This window comes from Eleutherodactylus coqui, chromosome 3 (assembly GCF_035609145.1).
Source record: "Eleutherodactylus coqui strain aEleCoq1 chromosome 3, aEleCoq1.hap1, whole genome shotgun sequence".
NCBI classification, from domain to species: Eukaryota; Metazoa; Chordata; class Amphibia; order Anura; family Eleutherodactylidae; genus Eleutherodactylus; species Eleutherodactylus coqui.
The window spans coordinates 19,119,006-19,137,989 of NC_089839.1; the positions used below are offsets into that span (position 1 = coordinate 19,119,006).

The following is an 18,984-nucleotide window of genomic DNA, read 5'->3' on the forward strand; positions in this document are numbered from 1 at the left end:
ACATTTACCGAAGAAACAAATTCCCTGCCTGATAATCCGGCAGCCAGTCGGGTCGGATCACCGGCTCCGGTGTGGAGGATTACGGCCGGTAGGTGGTCATTACATACAGCTGAGTACTGACAGCACGACAGTCGGGAAGCTGCCGGATGATGGGAATATTCCGTGCTGACCCCTCCTGCCCACAACAAACATGGCGGCGAGCATATTAACATCTTCATCAGCACTTCGGCCCTATTCAGCAATTCCAGTAACCTGATTGGTTCAGCTTCACAATTCCAACAACCTGATTGGTTATTTGTGTTGTCTGTTTTACAATTCCAGCAACCTGATTGGTGAATAGGGCCGAAGTGCCGATGAAGACGAGGACCGGAAGCGGAAGCTGGCCCTGACAGACAGAGATGGCGGCGCCCAGCAGTCTCCTGTCCATGGTCACCCGGCTGCTCCGTCCTGCGCTGTTTGCTGGGGCCCCTGGAGTGCGGAGCCGAGGACTGCGGCAGTGTGAGTGCGGGGCCACAGGTCACGTGGGCGGTAATGCCGGATTATAGGATGATGTTCTTGTTGTATCTATAACTGTGTAGACTTATAATTATTAATCAGCCGTGGCTCCTCCTCCCTTCGTTCCCTCTCCCTGGTGGCGCCCCTTGTGATGCCACCCCGCATGTAGTCGGCCACTTCCCCTGTTCTGTCTCCTTCAGCGCCCTCCTCTGGTGGCGTTGCCTTTGGCGCCCTCTGTTGGTCTCTTCACCCCTCCGGTTGTCTTTGGCGCAGTCATGTGACTGTTGTCTTTTTTTTTTTTTAACATTTCTTTCTTTTTTTTCTCTTCAGTGACGGAACTAAAAGACGGGAAGGTGACGACGGTGAGTACTGGTCATGTGACCGCGCCGCCTGGGGATACGCTGAATATCACGTAGTGCCCTAACCTGCCACGCCGTGCTCCAGTCACATCCAGAGCTGCAGCATGATGTGAGAGCAGAACTGTGCATGCAGCTCTGGAGGAGATCTCATGTGACCAGAGCACTGGCGGCAGGTGGGTCACACGTGGGATGTAGATGGTGGTCTCTGAGCCCCCCCCATGAGCGGCCTGATTTAGAGAGCTGCAGAAGTTCTCATCATGTGACGCCAAGATGGCGACCGGCGATGACTCTTCCGTGTCTTCTAGGTGGAAGGAAAAATCCTTGAAGAGAAGCCGTCTATGTGCCCCCCGAACCCCGAGGGTCAGTGCCCTATCTGCCGGTGGAACCTCAAACACAAGTACGATTACACGGTAAGACCGGCTCACATCACAGCCTGTGGCGCCCCCTGTGTATGAGGGGAGAGATGACAGGAGGCGCGTCAGAGGCCCATCTACGTGGAGGAGTGCAGTTATGTATGTACACAGTGACTCCACCAGCAGAATAGTGAGTGCAGCTCTGCAGTATAATACAGGATGTACCTCAGAATCAGTACAGGATAAGTAATGTATGTACACAGTGACTGCACCAGCAGAATAGTGAGTGCAGCTCTGCAGTATAATACAGGATGTAACTGAAGATCAGTACAGGATAAGTAATGTATGTACACAGTGACTCCACCAGCAGAATAGTGAGTGCAGCTCTGGAGTATAATACAGGATGTAACTCAGGATCAGTACAGGATAAGTAATGTATGTACACAGTGACTCCACCAGCAGAATAGTGAGTGCAGCTCTGGAGTATAATACAAGATGTAACTCAGGATCAGTGCAGGATAAGTAATGTATGTACACAGTGACTCCACCAGCAGAATAGTGAGTGCAGCTCTGGAGTATAATACAGGATGTAACTCAGGATCAGTGCAGGATAAGTAATGTATGTACACAGTGACTCCACCAGCAGAATAGTGAGTGCAGCTCTGGAGTATAATACAGGATGTAACTCAGGATCAGTGCAGGATAAGTAATGTATGTACACAGTGACTCCACCAGCAGAATAGTGAGTGCAGCTCTGCAGTATAATACAGGATGTACCTCAGGATCAGTACAGGATAAGTATTGTATGTACACAGTGACTCCAACAGCAGAATAGTGAGTGCAGCTCTGGAGTATAATACAGCATGTAACTCAGGATCAGTACAGGATAAGTAATGTATGTACACAGTGACTCCAACAGCAGAATAGTGAGTGCAGCTCTGGGGTATAATACAGGATGTAACTCAGGATCAGTACAGGATAAGTAATGTATGTACACAGTGACTCCAACAGCAGAATAGTGAGTGCAGCTCTGGAGTATAATACAGCATGTAACTCAGGATCAGTACAGGATAAGTAATGTATGTACACAGAGATTCCACCAGCAGAATAGTGAGTGCAGCTCTGGAGTATAATACAGGATGTAACTCAGGATCAGTACAGGATAAGTAATGTATGTACACCGTGACTCCACCAGCAGAATAGTGAGTGCAGCTCTGGGGTATAATACAGGATGTAACTGAGGAGCAGTACAGGATAAGTAATGTATGTACACAGTGACCCCACCAGTAGAATAGTGAGTGCAGCTCTGGGGTATAATACAGGATGTAACTGAGGAGCAGTACAGGATAAGTAATGTATGTACACAGTGACTCCATCAGCAGAATAGTGAGTGCAGCTCTGGAGTATAATACAGGATGTAACTCCGGGTCAGTACAGGATAAGTAATGTATGTACACAGTGACTCAACCAGCAGAATAGTGAGTGCAGCTCTGGAGTATAATACAGGATAAGTAATGTATGACTGTTGTTGTGAACTGTATGTGGACTTCCTGTGACCAGTGATGGTAATGTGAGGTCGTCTCTGCAGGACGTTCTCGTTATCAGCCAGTTCATCCGTTCCGATGGCAGCATGTTGGCACGCAAGGTGACCGGACTGTGCAACGAGGAGCACAGGAAGGTGCAAGCCTGTGTGAAGATGGCACATCGAGCGGGTGAGACATGAATGTTTCCACACTCTGACAGTAAGCTATTATTTTTAACCCCTTAGTGACCGGCCTACGATGCACCTTAAAGGAGTTGTCCATGAGTGTCGCAAAACGGTTGCTGTTCGTGCAGCCTGTAGCAACCCAACCTAGGATGGGAGTAGGCACGTGCAGACCAAAATGGGACGCCTAATGCTGCCCTGTGTACAAGAGTCCAGCATTAGGCTCGTGGCCCCACAAAGTCTGTAGTTGTGTTGTGGGTTTTCACCGTACGTCATAAGTTACATTTTTGCAGGATTAGTTGTAGTTTTCATTTCTACCATTTTTCGCACTTACTGATCGCCTTTTCTAGCATTAGGGAGGGCCTAATAGGCTGTTACATGGCAGGCCTGGAGGCATTTGTTAGGCCTTTATCTGCCTTGACAAGCCCCTGCAGACAAAGAACTCCCTCTATCAACCACTCAGGTGCCACAGTCACCGTTGACCTCAGCATCTAAGAGATGAAACGGCCAGGTTCCTCCAATCTAACTAGTGCTGCTCTTCATGGCGCCGGACTCCCATCCCTGTAATGTGCATTGGCAGGTTTAGAGCCCATTAGTGACGGCCATAAGAAGGCGTTACTGAAGGGTTAAACAGGTAAAGAATTATTGGAAAACAAACACGATTTGAAAGCTATAGAATTCCATTAAAGGGGCCATCCAATGAAGAGACCCCTCTTCCCATGCGCTCCATTAGTCTTGGGACCCCCCTGCTGTCGGCCAGCGTGGCTCTGGTGTGCTCGGCTATACATTAACGCCCCCTCTGATATCGCTGGCGTTTCTGAACTGGGATGACTATCAGGCCACCTCAAGTCTTGGCAGGGGATGTCTTGAAAAGTTGGCCCTTTTAAGATATTACATTGACTTGGCTATTTAACCCTTTCTCACACCTTGATATACACTTGTGTCGTGAGGATGTCGTAGTTGCTGTGCCTGCGTTAGCAGCAGCCATCGTCAGCTAAAGGCGCCTTTTTTACATGGGGCGATTATCGCCTGAAATGGCAGATTTGGGCGTTTAATCATCCCACGCCCGCTGACCGCACTGAGCCAGGAAATTGCTCACCTGTCGGAGCCAAGCGACTGTAGGGCCGTGTAAACAGGAAGTCATTCAGGGTTACCGTAAATGGAGGTGGGTGGAGCGATCGCCATCTCACTCCGCCTCCATTCACTTTGACAACTCCCTTGTATGTAGGCACAGAGACAATAGTCGGGCGGTAATCTGTGGGGCGCCCAACGGTCATCATGTGTAACGCCATCCATTGTGATCACGTTCTTCTCTTCCTCTGCCCCAGGACTGCTTCCAGACCACAGGCCCAAACTGCCAGAGGGAAAAACTCCCAAACCCAAGTTCCAGCTAAACAGGTGAGTCGAGGAGCTGACACTCATTACCCAGCAGCACCTGGGCTCATTATGCCCCTCTGTCTGCCCTCAGCCATTCAGCAGCGCTGAGATGGGTCACATGACACTTTCTTGCAGCCCTAAATTAAAAAATAAAGGCATATTGGTGCTTATATCAGAAGGGACCTGGCATCTATCTGTCCAGTACTTGAATTCCATCTGTTGTTCCCTGTTATCAGCCACTTCAGTGTATGATTACGATGATATTCTGTATCGCCCTCTCAGGTACCTCACTTACTGGTCTGTGAAATCTGCTAGACCCATCCTGAAGAAAGGCCCAAAATGGTGCAAAAAGACCATGCCGGTCGGGGACCCCATCATGAAGGATAACGTGCGGTACAGGCGTAAACCGCTCTGCTACAGACAATGAGTGCGAACAGCGGCGACCGATACGTAACTGATCAATAAATATCCATTTTCTATATCTGGATTGTGTTTCGGCTTCTACACCTGCAGACTGACACTGGGGATTAAGAACACGGTAATATTTATTTGCGCTGCGGTTGGTACGGTAGAGGTGTTATCACATGACAGTCCCATGGACCTCTGGGAAAGGACAGATGTGAATGTAGGAGCCGGGCCCATATGATGGCGGTGAGCTGCTTAGATCATGAAGGGCAGGTCGATGTTCCTTTCTCCATTTCCAATATATATGTAACCGTGCTGCGGGGTCAGCGGGACGTGGTAAAACGTCATTCCCAACCACAGCAGGCTGCGCAGGATCACCACGCTGCTCCCCTGCTCCAACTGCAAGCTCCAGCAACCTGGGGAGGGAGGAAAACCGAGGTTATCTAGAGCAATTCTGCCCGGTATACTTAATTGGGTTGTCCCACTTTGAGCTGTTTTGCTGTAGGAAGCAGACAGATCTGTACATTGTGCAGTGGCCCGGGTTGGTACTGCAGGCTGGATCCCATCCTCTTCAATAGGACTCGGCCTGCTGTACCAACCCGGGCCACTGCGTGATGTACGGAGCTGTCGGCTTTATGCAGCAAAACAGCTGGAAGCAGGACAAACACCTTTAAAGACCACCACTATGGCTACCATCAGGACTTGTGGGGAAGGAAATGGAGGTTATCAAGAGGAATTCTGTCCAGTGTGCTTAAAGATCGGACAACCTTGCTTTTAATAGCAGTGCCTAAAGTAAAACCGATCAACTGAACTATACTCTCCTGTCCACGGCTGCGGGGTCCAGCGTGCGCCCCCACTATGACGCTGGTGATTGTGACATATGTCGTTGCAGGATATCAGGTGACTGCTGCAGCGTCGTGTTCTTGAACTCCTGGCATCATGATGCTGCAGCGGTCATGTGATTTCCTATGACATTGCTCACAACACCGGCTCACCAGCGCTGCATCCTGGCGGCCGGGTTAGTGGAGTTCAGCCTAAATAGAGGACAACCCCTTCAAATGCCGTCAATATGGCTGTCATCAAGGACAGGGAGGTTATAGAGGCGGCTTTATTAGCGGTTCAGACAGATGCATAAATGGGAAGCTCCCCGCAGCGTCTACAGTCTGCGCACAACTCATATTGGTACCTTGGGCTATGTTCACACTGTTGGCAACCGTCCTTGTAGGGTCACCGATCCACATGTGGATTTAGCACTTTTCAATGGGCAAAACGGTGCAAGAAACTGCATCAGGAAGTTATATAGACTACGGCACAGATTGACATTAACCCATTAAAGGGGTTGTCCCGCGCCGAAACAGTTTTTTTTTTTTTTCAACCCTCCCCCCGTTCGGCGCGAGACAACCCCGATGCAGGGGTTAAAAAAGAACACCGGACAGCGCTTACCTGAATCCCCGCGCTCCGGTGACTTCTTACTTACCTTGTGAAGATGGCCGCCGGGATCTTCTCCCTCCGTGGACCGCAGGGCTTCTGTGCGGTCCATTGCCGATTCCAGCCTCCTGATTGGCTGGAATCGGCACGTGACGGGGCGGAGCTACACGGAGCCCCATTGAGAAGATAAGAAGACCCAGACTGCGCAAGCGCGTCTAATTTGGCCATTAGACGGCGAAAATTAGACGGAACCATGGAGACGGGGACACCAGCAACGGGGCAGGTAAGTGAATAACTTCTGTATGGCTCATAATTAATGCACGATGTATATTACAAAGTGCATTAATATGGCCATACAGAAGTGTATAGACCCACTTGCTTTCGCGGGACAACCCATTTAAGGGCCAGGGTGTGTTATTCCTAAAGGACCAGGCTCTTTTTAGGGATTTTACCCCTGTGGCGGTTTTACTGACTTATTTTTTTTTCTTCTTCTGCCAAAACTATTGTTGCAGGCTTGTTTTTTTGGGCGTGACCGACGGGGCTATTTTTTATATTTATTAGAGATGAGCGAGTATACTCGCTAAGGCACTACTCGCTCGAGTAATGTGCTTTAGCCGAGTATCTCCCTGCTCGTCCCTGAAGAGTCGGGGGCTGGGGCGGGGAGAGCGGGGGGGAACGGAGGGGAGATCTCTCTCTCCTGCCCGCGACTCACCTGTCAGCTGCGGCGGCTCCCGAATCTTCAGGGACGAGCAGAGAGATACTCGGCTAAGGTAGTGCCTTAGTGAGTATACTCGCTCATCCCTAATATTTATACATTCACATAATTTTTTTTCAGTTTTATTAGATGTAGAAAGCTATAAAAACGATTAAAAAATGTCTAGTTCATTCTTAAAATTGGCATATTTACGCTGAAGTACAGCAATGGACTCCTCATTTAGTTTCAGCCGTTTTGATGTATATTTTTTATAGTTTTGGACTACAAGTCGATCACTGAAAACGGCCAGATACTTACTGATACAAGAGGGCAGACAGCTGCATCCCCTCATGCAGGCGGCTAAACTGTCAAATGAGGGAGCTGATTACACCTGTGGAGGACACCGATGAGACGGCCAATCACATCGCCTCCTATATAGAGGGGGGTGGCTGCTTGGTGTATACTTCTGCACAGAGTGGATACAAAGTGGCAGACCATTCTGATACATGTAGTGCTCCATGCAGACCAGCAACCTATTAAGGACGCCATAATAGTTCAGCGGGGTGCTCTGCACCTCAAAAAGGGAACCACATTGGTTACTGCCACCCCTGGGTTTCCCCGCGTTTAAAAAGCCGCACTGCATGTGAATAATTCATAATAAATGTGAGGTATTAGTTGGTTTTTGGCCAAAAACCTAATCTCACAAGCCAATTGGCAAGGCCCCTCGCGTCTTGTGGATTACAGGGCGGATGTAGTAATGGTTTAGGTTGGCTTTGGGTTACTTTCTTTTATGTATATATGTGCATTTTATTCTATAATTTGTTTTTGTAAGTTTTTTTTTTTTTTTTTTTTTAAAACCTCCATGTCTCCCACGGTGTCATATAAAACCTCTGGGGGTCATTCATGTTTTGTATTTCTTTTTTTATGTCATACTTTACCCTGTAGCTGTGGCATTTATAGGAGCCCCAATTACAGGGGCAAACATTCCCCTATAGTGACGGTAGTCATTACCAGAGCTGACCTAGCTTTCCTAAAACCCTGCAGCTCCACTGTGGCAGTGGGCAGCCGGCGGTCATGTGAGCGCCGGATCACTTCTGCTTTCTCTCTGCACTACATAGCACTCATTGGTCACTTTGTAGTCTGTAAAGCAGAAGGGAGAAGAGGATAAAATCTGCTTCTGCCTTCTCCTCCGGGTCCTCAGCTGTGACTGTTAGAGGAAAACCCAGAACCAAGCACTGTAAACTTACTTTTAACCCCCTAAGGACCAAGCAGAGTATCGATGCACAGATTCTGTGTCAAAACTTCGGCCATTTGATATGGTACCATGGTGGAGATTTGCTCCCAGTGTTCTACAGGTTGTCCGTAACGGAAGCGGGTCTGAGTTCTGACAACTGGTACTCCAAGTAGCCATGCCAGACAGAGAGACCCTGGCGTTGGTGTTTGGCCTGTAGGGATCGGGGGCTGCAGTGACCTCTCATCCTCTCTGAGCAGCCAATGTGGACATTTCTATCGGAGCTTTTTGCCTTCTCGAAAATCAAAACCATATTTTCTTTTCTTTTTGGCATGCGGCAGCGGGGGCCGTCTCTGGCAACGCTCCATACTTGGGCCCCAGAGGCAGAGGAGAAGGGTGCGGCAGAGGCAGCCGGTACATGGGAAAGCTTCAGATGTGGAGCTCGGAGGCCATGTCTTGGTAGACAGGCGCGGTTGTCTGCGCTGCATGACTGAGGGGGACGATCAACCACAACTAATCTCTGCTCTGACCCTGTAATGAGGAGCAGAGGATATATCGGCTCGTGTCACCGCCGCACGCCAAGGCGAAGAACGGAAAAACAAGAGGAGCATCTTCCACAAAGGAACGTTTGAGATGTTGCAGTCTCTGGATTAACCCTTTCCCGACTTCCTTATGTAAAAACAGACCAGTCCCATTTCGCTACCTGATGTGCGTTTGCTGCCGGCTTCACATGGGCATGAGTGTATTTACGCGTGCATTTGCATTTTTTTTTGCGCGTACATACCTTGTATATTTGTGTGCATTAAAAAAAAAAAAAAAAACGCACTGATTTTAATGGGTAATGGGCTATTTTTGTACGAATCTACACGAAAATGGGGCAGGTTGACTTTTTTTTTTTCCTGTGCCTAAAATGCACGTGACCGAATCCACTGAAATCAATGTGTTCTAATCCCTGTGTATTGCGCGTACGTGACAATAAGCCCTGAGGTTCCATGACAGGTTGTTACATATTAGTAGAGCGGAGTGGAGACAAAGTCTCAATATAACGCGTTATCACGTCCAACTGCGTCTCCATGCGGGAGGTGAGAAGACGTGAGCCGGGTCTTCCCTGCATGAAGTTAGTGTTGTCTGGAAATGCAGGGAAGACACAGATTGTATATTTCCTGCGCTAACCACCGCTGTCAATAGAAAAAAAAAAAAACAGAACACCACCGTCCAGAACACAAGTACCCAAGAAGTGCGGCATTTTCCCCAAGTCAGTATGGATGGGGGCTGGGCTCCGCAGAACGTTTTTGTAGAACTGAACTTTCACTTTGGAGCACTTGTACTTCATCGACCATTTTTGGCTCCGTCCAGCAGCTGACGACCGCCCCAGGCAGCACCGACTTCAACTTCCGGAAGGAACTGAAAACCTCGGGCCGAGCGCTCCGAAGTCAAAGTGCGGGTACTCCTCAGCCATGGCGCTCCAGCTGCAGTCCACCGGAATATATGGAGCTGTCAGCAATCTCCTAGACTGCAGCCATCATTACAGTAAAAATGAATTGGCGCGACACGAAGTCTCCATGTAGCCCAGGCCTTATTTACAAACGCTTTGTGTAAGGGCTAATTCACACAAGTGCGTTTACTCCATGTGTTGGCTGAGTCTTTACCGTACCCAGAGTACTGATCCAAATCACACATCCTTTTTTCACACGGCGTGCATTATTCTGATCTGATTTTGGACGAGACCTTCCCATTCAAGTCAATTGGGACGCAAGAAAACAAAAAACGGCCAGCAGACCGAAATCCACGTGTTTTCTGTATTTCACGGATCCGTTGGGAAGAGGCCAATTACAGGGTTGTTGTTGCAGACATGAAAAACGAATAACATGAAAAAAACACACCTGGATCTCCTCCAGAGCTGAACACCTACTGCGGGAAAAAAAACGACTTTTTACGGATGGGACAGGGATGACTTTTTTAAAAATGCTCTGATATACGGCCAAAAAAACAGCAATGCCGCGGCTCTTGATGGAGTCTGTTTCAAGTTGGCTTAATCCCCCCATCTGGAGAATGGCACACCCCAAATGCCTCATGTGAATGTATTGGAGATGGGAACATATAACCATCACTCCGATCACTTTAATGGGGCGAAAGAAGATAGCGGAGTGCCTCAACTGTGATGAAATGATACTGCTGGATCATCACCCATCTTTGTGGGTCAATCAGCCACATTTCTGGTCTAGGGAAAGTTGAGTGGATCTGGCTAGGCAGATGGCTAAGTGTATTACCTGGCAAGCAGAGCTGAAATTGGGTTTCCATCCAGAAGATCTGAGCATTTACCCAGCCAGCCCATCAATGCCAGAAGAAGGACGGCGGAGGTGTGACTCAAAGCTTTAAAACTAATGCAGGACCCCTCCCCAAGTGGTCAGACCCAGGAGTGGCATCTATCGCTGATCTGCCCCCCGTTCAGTGTGCTCCGCGCACCAGGACCATTGGAAACAACCTCGTAGACGGGGATTTTCTATGATTTTTATTCCTTTTTTTTCATACTGTTTGTAGCTCCTCCCACTTCTGGAATTCTCTCCTTTTGTATATTTTTATCGAAGCACTGCTAACCTTTTTTAGAATAAAGCTTTAAACTTTATTTGTCAGTTTCCTTGACGCTTTAAATGATTTTTTTTAATCCCAAAGTGTGTTTTTCTTCTTGTGGCCACTGGTGGAAACGGGGGTGGCTGACCCACCTCTCAAAAAAACGATCAGCGGTGGCAGTAAAATGTGTTGAAGCATGCTAGGCAGGCAGGGTGTGACTTGGATCCATCTTGTACAAGTGCAGTCTGCCCCCGTCGGACCCATAAAGCCCCATCATCTGTGCCATTGATCAGATAGGAGCAATTGGAGCTGTGGTTACGCAGCGGCACTAAATTCATGTGGGGGAGGGGCAGTTCTCCAGATTAGGTAGGTGGGCATCCCAGCAGTCAGACCCCAGCCATCAGACATTTATTTCCTATTCTATGGATGGAGCGATAAATAGCTTTAACTGAAAAACCCTTTAACTGCAGCATTTTCCGACAGGTGCCGTACCAGGCTGGGTTCACACGGGTTATTTGCCGCGGAAATTCCGTCTGGAATTTCACTGCAGCAAATCCGCCTGCGGCCGCTAATTCCTTGGTTGGCCAGCCATGTGGACGTCCACACAGGACGGCCAATCCATCACTGCAGAAGCCGGCGCTGTGGCGTGGATTCTCCTGCCACAGCATGTCTACTTTTTCCCCTTTGCGGCCACGCTGCTCTCTATGGGAGCGCCATACGCAACAGAAAAGAATTCCGGCCAAGCCGCTCCAAAACCCGCGGGTTTTGAAGCTGCGCTTTCCCAGAGGAAATCTCGCAGCTTTTCGCTGCGGCAAAACCGTGAAATTTGCGTCGGGAATCCGCCCTGTGAGAACCCAGCCCTATAGTGTCAGTCATGGCAGTCTATGCATCGTGTGCTCCATAATCAGACTCCTTTACGGAACAGAGCAATGATGCTGCTCTGCAGTCGCTTATTAGCAATCGCTTCATGTAAAGGTTCCTGTGGAGATGTCTTCACCCCCTACGACTCTCATCCCACCACCGTACAGGACCCATACGTGATGCCAGTCATTGCTATCTGTCTGTGGAGATGTCTTCACCCCCTACGACTCTCATCCCACCACCGTACAGGACCCATACGTGATGCTAGTCATTGCTGTGCTCCTATGGAGATGTCCTCATTCCCTGCGATTTTAATCCCACCGCCATACAGGACCCATACATGACGCCATTTATTGCCATCTGTCTGTGGAAATGTCTTCACCCACTGCGACTCTCATACCACCACCGTACAGGACCAATACGTGACGCCAGTCATTGCTGTGTGTCTGTGGAGATGTCCTCACTCCCTGCGACTCTCATCCCACCACCGTACAGGACCCTTATGTGATGCCAGCCATTGCTGTGTGTCTGTGGAGATGTCCTCACCCCCTGCGACTCTCATACCACCACTGTACAGGACCCATACGTGATGCCAGTCATTGCTGTCCTCCTATGGAGATGTCCTCATTCCCTGCTACTTTAATCCTACCACCATACAGGACCCATACGTGACGCCATTCATTGCTATCTGTCTGTGGAGATGTCCTCACTCCCTGCGACTCTAATCCCACCACCGTACAGGACCCATACGTGACCCCTTTCATTGCTTTGTGTCTGTGGAGATGTCTTCACCCCCTGCAACTCGCATACTACCACTATACAAGACCCATACGTGACGCCAGCCATTGCTATGTGTCTGTGGAGATGTCTTCACCGCCTGCGACTCTCATCCCACCACCATACAGGACCCATTCGTGACCCCACTCATTGCTGTGCTCCTATGGAGATGTCCTCATTCCCTATGACTTTAATCCAACCATCGAACAGGACCCATACTTGACGCCAGCCATTGCTGTGTGTCTGTGGAGATACCCTCACCCCCTGCTACTCTAATCCCACCACCGTACAGGACCCATACGTGACGCCAGTTATTGCTGTGCGTCTGTGGAGATGTCCTCACCCCCTGAGACTCTTATCCCTTCCTGGAATTTGCAGCCTTTGATCAGCCACCATGCTTGGATCAGACACAGATTAACAGCTTGTAAAACAGACTCCTGGCAGAGAGCTGCGCACATTTGTGACCCTCATCATAGTCGGGTACACATACATAGATTACACATCACGGCGGTAAGAATGCCGACCGAGCAGGAGACAGGGCAGGCGCACAAGAAAATATGCGTAAAACATTGTGTGCATAGCGCAGCGTCTTACTGATGTGTGAGCCGATGCTTTACCGTCTACGGCAGCGACATTGGGCTGCACATGGCAGCGGGTCTCACCAAGGCTGGCATTGGACTGCACATGGCAGCGGGTCTCACCAAGGCTGGCATTTCAGGCTTCCTGGCTTGGTACCTCACAGTCATGGATCTCCATGTGTGCTACATTTCCTTTTCTTCTGCACTTACTGATGTGAACGGGTATCTGTCATCTGAGTAGTCGCACCACAATTAGAACATTTAGTTTGTGTCGCCCCATTGACTTTTCGCTGTCACAGATATGAAAACCGCTCATGTCATATAAGCCTCAAGGCCGCGTATATACATTGTGTATAATAAGTGCGGAATCCAAAGTGGGCGACAAATACCGCCCCTAGCATGCTATGGAAAAGCGTTCTTTCCTGTAAATGAGCGTAAATCAATTGTGATTTCTGCCCGCAGAGGAAAAATCGTAGCATGCTCTCTTTCTGTGCAGATTCCACACAGATGGCTTCCATTGAAGTCAATGGAAGCTGTCCGAAGTGCGGCCCTTCTGCAATGACATTGCGGAAATGTCACGGGTACCCGCGTCGTCACCTGGCGATGACATGGGAAAAGCAGGGATTAAAAAAAAACCTGTACTGCGCATATCTGACAGCTCGCCATATGGGGATGTCATCTCCAGGAAGAGAAGAAGAATGTGAGGTACGTGCGGATGCCAGCTGGGCATAGGGTCGGATTCCGTTACGGGCTCCCGCATGCGAAATGCGACCCAGTCGTGAGCAGCAGGCCTCTTAGACTAGGGCTATATGTTGACCTTCGGCTGCAACCAGGATTGTATGGCACAAGATTACCATGTAGCCTTGCGTGTAGTGCTAGTCTACGTCTGGGGGCCATGGAGTCTTCTTTTAGCCTGACTTTACAATGTTAACTATTGCCTGACAGCGGCAGATCGCAGGAGGGCACCCAGTTGCGGGCAAACCATGGAATTACCCCGACAGCAGCAGCTCGACAATTACAATTGTCTACAGTGTTTCTCCGCTGCTCAGTGATACACGTTTTGCGCTCTTTTGCCCGCTGGAGTCTCGCTTTCGGTTTCTCTTAGACACAATGGCGCTAACGACTGGCAAGTTGTGTTTCGACTCGCTAGTTGGAGCCCCAGCGTTGTATTTAGCTGCTCTTGCTTCTGCAGCACCTGTTGAGCAGAATGATTCCTGACATCCTCCTCTGACCCCTTTTCAGGATGAATTGTTCCTATCTACAGGATACCCTTTCACTGGATGTTTCCCTCGGTCACGCCATTCTCGGTATACTCTCCACACCGCTGCACGAGAAAACCTCATGCGGTTGGCAGTGAGACCCTGGCTAGTGCAGCACCGATGACCGGCCTCGATGGAAGTCGCTCCGATTGCTGGATTTTCCATCTAATGTGAATTCACTCTGAAACTGGATATACGGAAAACTTGTCCTGTGATTTTATACTGCGCTTCGGGGTCACCGGGATAATTTCCAAACAGGGAAGCGCCAATCGTGACAGGGCCAGGGTCTAAGAAAGGGACTGCTTAATGAAAAAGATCCTAGAGGGTCTTCACTCGCCCCCTATAACTGTCCAGATACCAGTTGGCACACAATGTACCACCCCTTGCTGTGCCCGGAGACACATTCTGTCACTTACCTTTAGGCACATCATGTTCCAGGGAGTCCAGGAAGTCGACAGCGGGGTCCTGGTCGGCCTTCTCCAGCAGAGACTTCTTCTTGGGGATCAGCGTTGGGGTGAAGTGGAAGAAGGAACTCATCTTTTTTGCCTCGCTGACTGTCAGACCTGGAAATGACAAAACCATCAGGTCAAAGGTCATGGACGCTGGATACGTTACTGGCGATGCACGACATGCGCCAAACCATCCGCTGCTTTCAGGCCCTTATAGTTCGGCTGTCCGCAGGTGATTTACCTCGGAAGCTGTGGTTTATGTTGACCTGGCCAAGTGGATTCTTGATGAAAGCCCCCCGAGGTGCCACCGCGGCCTCACGGTCAATCAGGGCGATGGTGGCGACCAGACGAGACTCCTCTTTAATATGGTTCTAAAGAAGGAAAGCAGAAAAACCATGGAAGTCGTCCCCGCCGTACTGCCGGGTGTGGAGAGCACCTTGGAAGATGTGCAATTACCGTCACTTCCTCCACCGTTGCCGCCGACCCCTCCCCCACCTTCTTCCACGCTGTCTGCTGGTACTCGTGGGCGGGGTCTCCAATGAAACAGCCCTTAATGAGCTCTGCTTCTCTAATGACATCAGCAGTGGGCGGCGGCAGCAGGGCCCAATCCAGGCAATTCAGGCTGTGAAAGAGGATGGTTATAAATATGACAGCACCCCAAGTCATGTGTACCCCAAGTCCGGTCAGTTACTTTTCCTATTCAGGACCTAAAGAATGGTCATGCCAAATTTCATGTTTGTACGACACCGGGAAGTTAGAGAAATAGTCAGTCATACTGGCTATCGCCTTTATATACAGTATATATATATATATAGCGGGGTGTCCGAAGTTTCCGTCCCCCCTCAGTATATCAGGGTGCCCCCATGCTTCCTGCTCCCCCCCCTCAGTATATCAGGGTGCCCCCATGCTTCCTGTCCCCCTCAGTATATCAGGGTGCCCCCATGCTTCCTGTCCCCCTCAGTATATTGGGGTGCCCCCATGCTTCCTGTCCCTACATTATATCGGGGTGCCCCCATGCTTCCTGGCCCCCTCAGTATATCGGGGGTGGCCCCATGCTTCCTGCCCCCCTCAGTATATCAGGGTGCCCCCATGCTTCCTGCCCCCCTCAGTATATCAAGGTGCCCCCATTCTTCCTTCCCTCCTCAGTATATCAGGGTGCCCCCATTCTTCCTTCCCTCCTCAGTATATCGGGGTGCCCCCATGCTTCCTGCCCCCCCTCAGTATATCAGGGTGCCCCCATGCTTCCTGCCCCCCTCAGTATATCGGGGGTGGCCCCATTCTTCCTTCCCTCCTCAGTATATCGGGGTGCCCCCATTGTTCCTTCCCTCCTCAGTATATTGGGGTGCCCCCATTCTTCCTGCCCCCCCTCAGTATATCGGGGTGCTCCATGCTTCCTGTCCCCCTCAGTATATCAGGGTGCCCCATGCTTCCTGCCCCCCTCAGTATATCGGGGTGCCCCCATGCTTCCTGCCCCCCTCAGTATATCGGGGGTGGCCCCATTCTTCCTTCCCTCCTCAGTATATCGGGGTGCCCCATGCTTCCTGCCCCCCTCAGTATATCGGGGGTGGCCCCATTTTTCCTGCCCCCCTCAGTATATCAGGGTGCCCCATTCTTTCTGCTCCCCTCAGTATTTTGGGGTGCCCCATTCTTCCTGTCCCCCCAGTATATCAGGGTGCCCCATTCTTCCTGCTCCCCTCAGTATGTTGGGGTGCCCCATGCTTCCTGTTCCCCTCAGTATGTTGGGGTGCCCCATTCTTCCTGTCCCCCCAGTATATCAGGGTGCCCCATGCTTCCTGCCCCCCACAGTATATCAGGGTGCCCCCATGCTTCCTGTCCCCCTCAGTATATCAGGGTGCCCCATGCTTCCTGCCCCCCACAGTATATCAGGGTGCCTCCATGCTTCCTGTCCCCCTCAGTATATCAGGGTGCCCCCATGCTTCCTGTCTCCCTCAGTATATCAGGGTGCCCCCATGCTTCCTGCCCCCCACAGTATATCAGGGTGCCCCCATGCTTCCTGTCCCCCTCAGTATATCAGGGTGCCCCCATGCTTCCTGTCTCCCTCAGTATATCAGGGTGCCCCCATGCTTCCTGTCCCCCTCAGTATATAAGGGTGCCCCATTCTTTCTGCTCCCCTCAGTATTTGGGGGTGCCCCATTCTTCCTGTCCCCCCAGTATATCAGGGTGCCCCATTCTTCCTGCCCCCCACAGTATATCAGGGTGCCCCATTTTTCCTGCCCCCCTCAGTATATCAGGGTGCCCCCATTCTTCCTGTCCCCCTCAGTATATCAGGGTGCCCCATTCTTCCTGTCCCCCCAGTATATCAGGGTGCCCCATTCTTCTTGCCCCCCTCAGTATATCAGGGTGCCCCATTCTTCCTGTCCCCCTCAGTATATCAGGGTGCCCCATTCTTCCTGTCCCCCTCAGTATATCAGGGTGCCCCATTTTTCCTGCCCCCCTCAGTATATCAGGGTGCCCCCATTCTTCCTGTCCCCCTCAGTATATCAGGGTGCCCCATTCTTCCTGTCCCCCCAGTATATCAGGGTGCCCCATTCTTCTTGCCCCCCCCCCCCCCCCCCCCCAGTATATCAGGGTGCCCCATTCTTCCTGCTCCCCTCAGTATGTTGGGGTGCCCTATGCTTCCTGCTCCCCTCAGTATATCGGGGCGCCCATGCTGGACCTCACCTGTAGAAGCTCCTCCGGCCCCTCAGCTGCTCGCCCCCCTCGGTGCCCTGCGCGATGTAATAGTCCCCCCGGACCCCCAGGATTTTGCCCCAGAAGAAGACTCGGGAGAGCCGCATGTCCCTCTGCAGGAGCCGCAGAGAGGAGGACAGCGCCGCCCTCTGCTCGGGGCTCACACCGCAGCCGGCCACCAGCTCCTGGGACATGTACAGGCTGGCGGCGTCCATCGCTTCCCCTTCTCTGCTGCTCCGGTCTCCCTGGAAACAGTAACCAGGAAATGCCTCGTCTCCACAGCAACGCGTTCCGTAACCAGGAAGCTGCCGTCTCCTAGACAACCGGCTCGCGGACCGCCCCCTTACCTGACGTCACTTCCTGCCCGCGGCTCCGTTATAAAAGCCCTCGGCGGCTCTTGCTCCAGCGGTTTTTTGTGGAGAGCACAGCGGCCTCCTATAGTCACACCTGTCGGACAGCGCCCCCTGCGGCAATGATTCCTATAGCAACACCTGCCCCCCCTCCCCCTTCAGCAATGAGATTGTTAGTAATGCTTTACACTCCGACTTGTTACCCACAACAGCACGTTGTAGTCATCCGTTAGGTCCAACCTAAACCAGTCCCTGATGCGACCCCCATCCAGCCGAACTCCACCCAGGATGTAACCAGACCTCATTGTAGCCCGACCCCCTATCCAACCAGATCCTGCCCCGATCCAATCAATTTCATGGCCCACCAAGAATCTTCCACAATCCATCCCCCCCTCCCTCTCATGTAATCTACCCCGATCCAACCCAAACTATCTCTGATACAACTAGATCCTACCCCAATCCAACTAATCTACGAACCAGACGCTGCCATGATCCAACCAATCACCAGCCATGATCTAACCAGACCCCGCCTCCATGTGACCAGAACCGGCCCCAGTCTAACCAGATTTTGCCTTAATCCAACCTCTTTCATCCCTGATCCAACCAGACCCCGCTCCAATTTATCCAAACCCTTCCTCGATGCAACCAATCCAATCAGAGCCTGCTCTCATCCAACCAATCTACAACCGCAGTCTAACCAGACCGAGCCTCAATGAGATCAAATCCTGCCTCAATCTAACAGGATCTAGCCCCGATCCAAACTGATCCTTCCCAATGTAACTAGCCCTGATCCAACTAATCGCTAGCTACGATTCCACCAGACAGTGCCCCGATCCAGCCTAACTCCAGTCCCCAGCCACAATCTAACCAGACCCTGCCCCGATCCAGCCTAACTCCAGTCCCCAGCCCCAATCTAACCAGACCCTGCCCCCATCCAGCCTAACTCCAGTCCCCAGCCCCAATCTAACCAGACCCTGCCCCCGATCCAGCCTAACTCCAGTCCCCAGCCCCAATCTAACCAGACCCTGCCCCCGATCCAGCCTAACTCCAGTCCCCAGCCCCAATCTAACCAGACCCTGCCCCGATCCACCCTAACTCCAGTCCCCAGCCCCAATCTAACCAGACCCTGCCCCGATCCAGTCTAACTCCAGTCCCCAGCCACAATCTAACCAGACCCTGCCCAGATCTAGCCTAACTCCAGTCCCCAGCTTCAATCTAACCAGACCCTGCCCGATCTAGCCTAACTCCAGTCCCCAGCCACAATCTAACCAGACCCTGCCCCGATCCAGTCTAACTCCAGTCCCCAGCCACAATCTAACCAGACCCTGCCCAGATCTAGCCTAACTCCAGTCCCCAGCTTCAATCTAACCAGACCCTGCCCCAATCTAGCCTAACTCCAGT

General features: G+C 51.1%; 2 protein-coding genes across 2 annotated transcripts; one reads left to right on the plus strand and one right to left on the minus strand.

Moving 5' to 3' along the window:
• The first annotated feature begins 362 nt into the window (after positions 1-362).
• Positions 363-4,770, plus strand: MRPS18A (mitochondrial ribosomal protein S18A). The gene is made up of 6 exons (XM_066595243.1): positions 363-498; positions 826-857; positions 1,160-1,264; positions 2,796-2,919; positions 4,241-4,310; positions 4,572-4,770. The coding sequence occupies exons 1-6, from the start codon at positions 399-401 to the stop codon at positions 4,714-4,716; spliced, it is 576 nt and encodes a 191-aa protein (XP_066451340.1). The 5' UTR covers positions 363-398; the 3' UTR covers positions 4,717-4,770.
• A 46-nt stretch (positions 4,771-4,816) lies between these two features.
• Positions 4,817-17,497, minus strand: RSPH9 (radial spoke head component 9). Its single transcript, XM_066595242.1, has 5 exons — positions 17,225-17,497; positions 14,999-15,164; positions 14,784-14,913; positions 14,510-14,656; positions 4,817-5,110 (listed from the first exon to the last, which is right to left on the minus strand). Exons 1-5 carry the CDS (start codon positions 17,446-17,448, stop codon positions 4,950-4,952), a joined length of 828 nt encoding a protein of 275 aa, XP_066451339.1. The 5' UTR covers positions 17,449-17,497; the 3' UTR covers positions 4,817-4,949.
• Between the last annotated feature and the right edge of the window lie 1,487 nt (positions 17,498-18,984).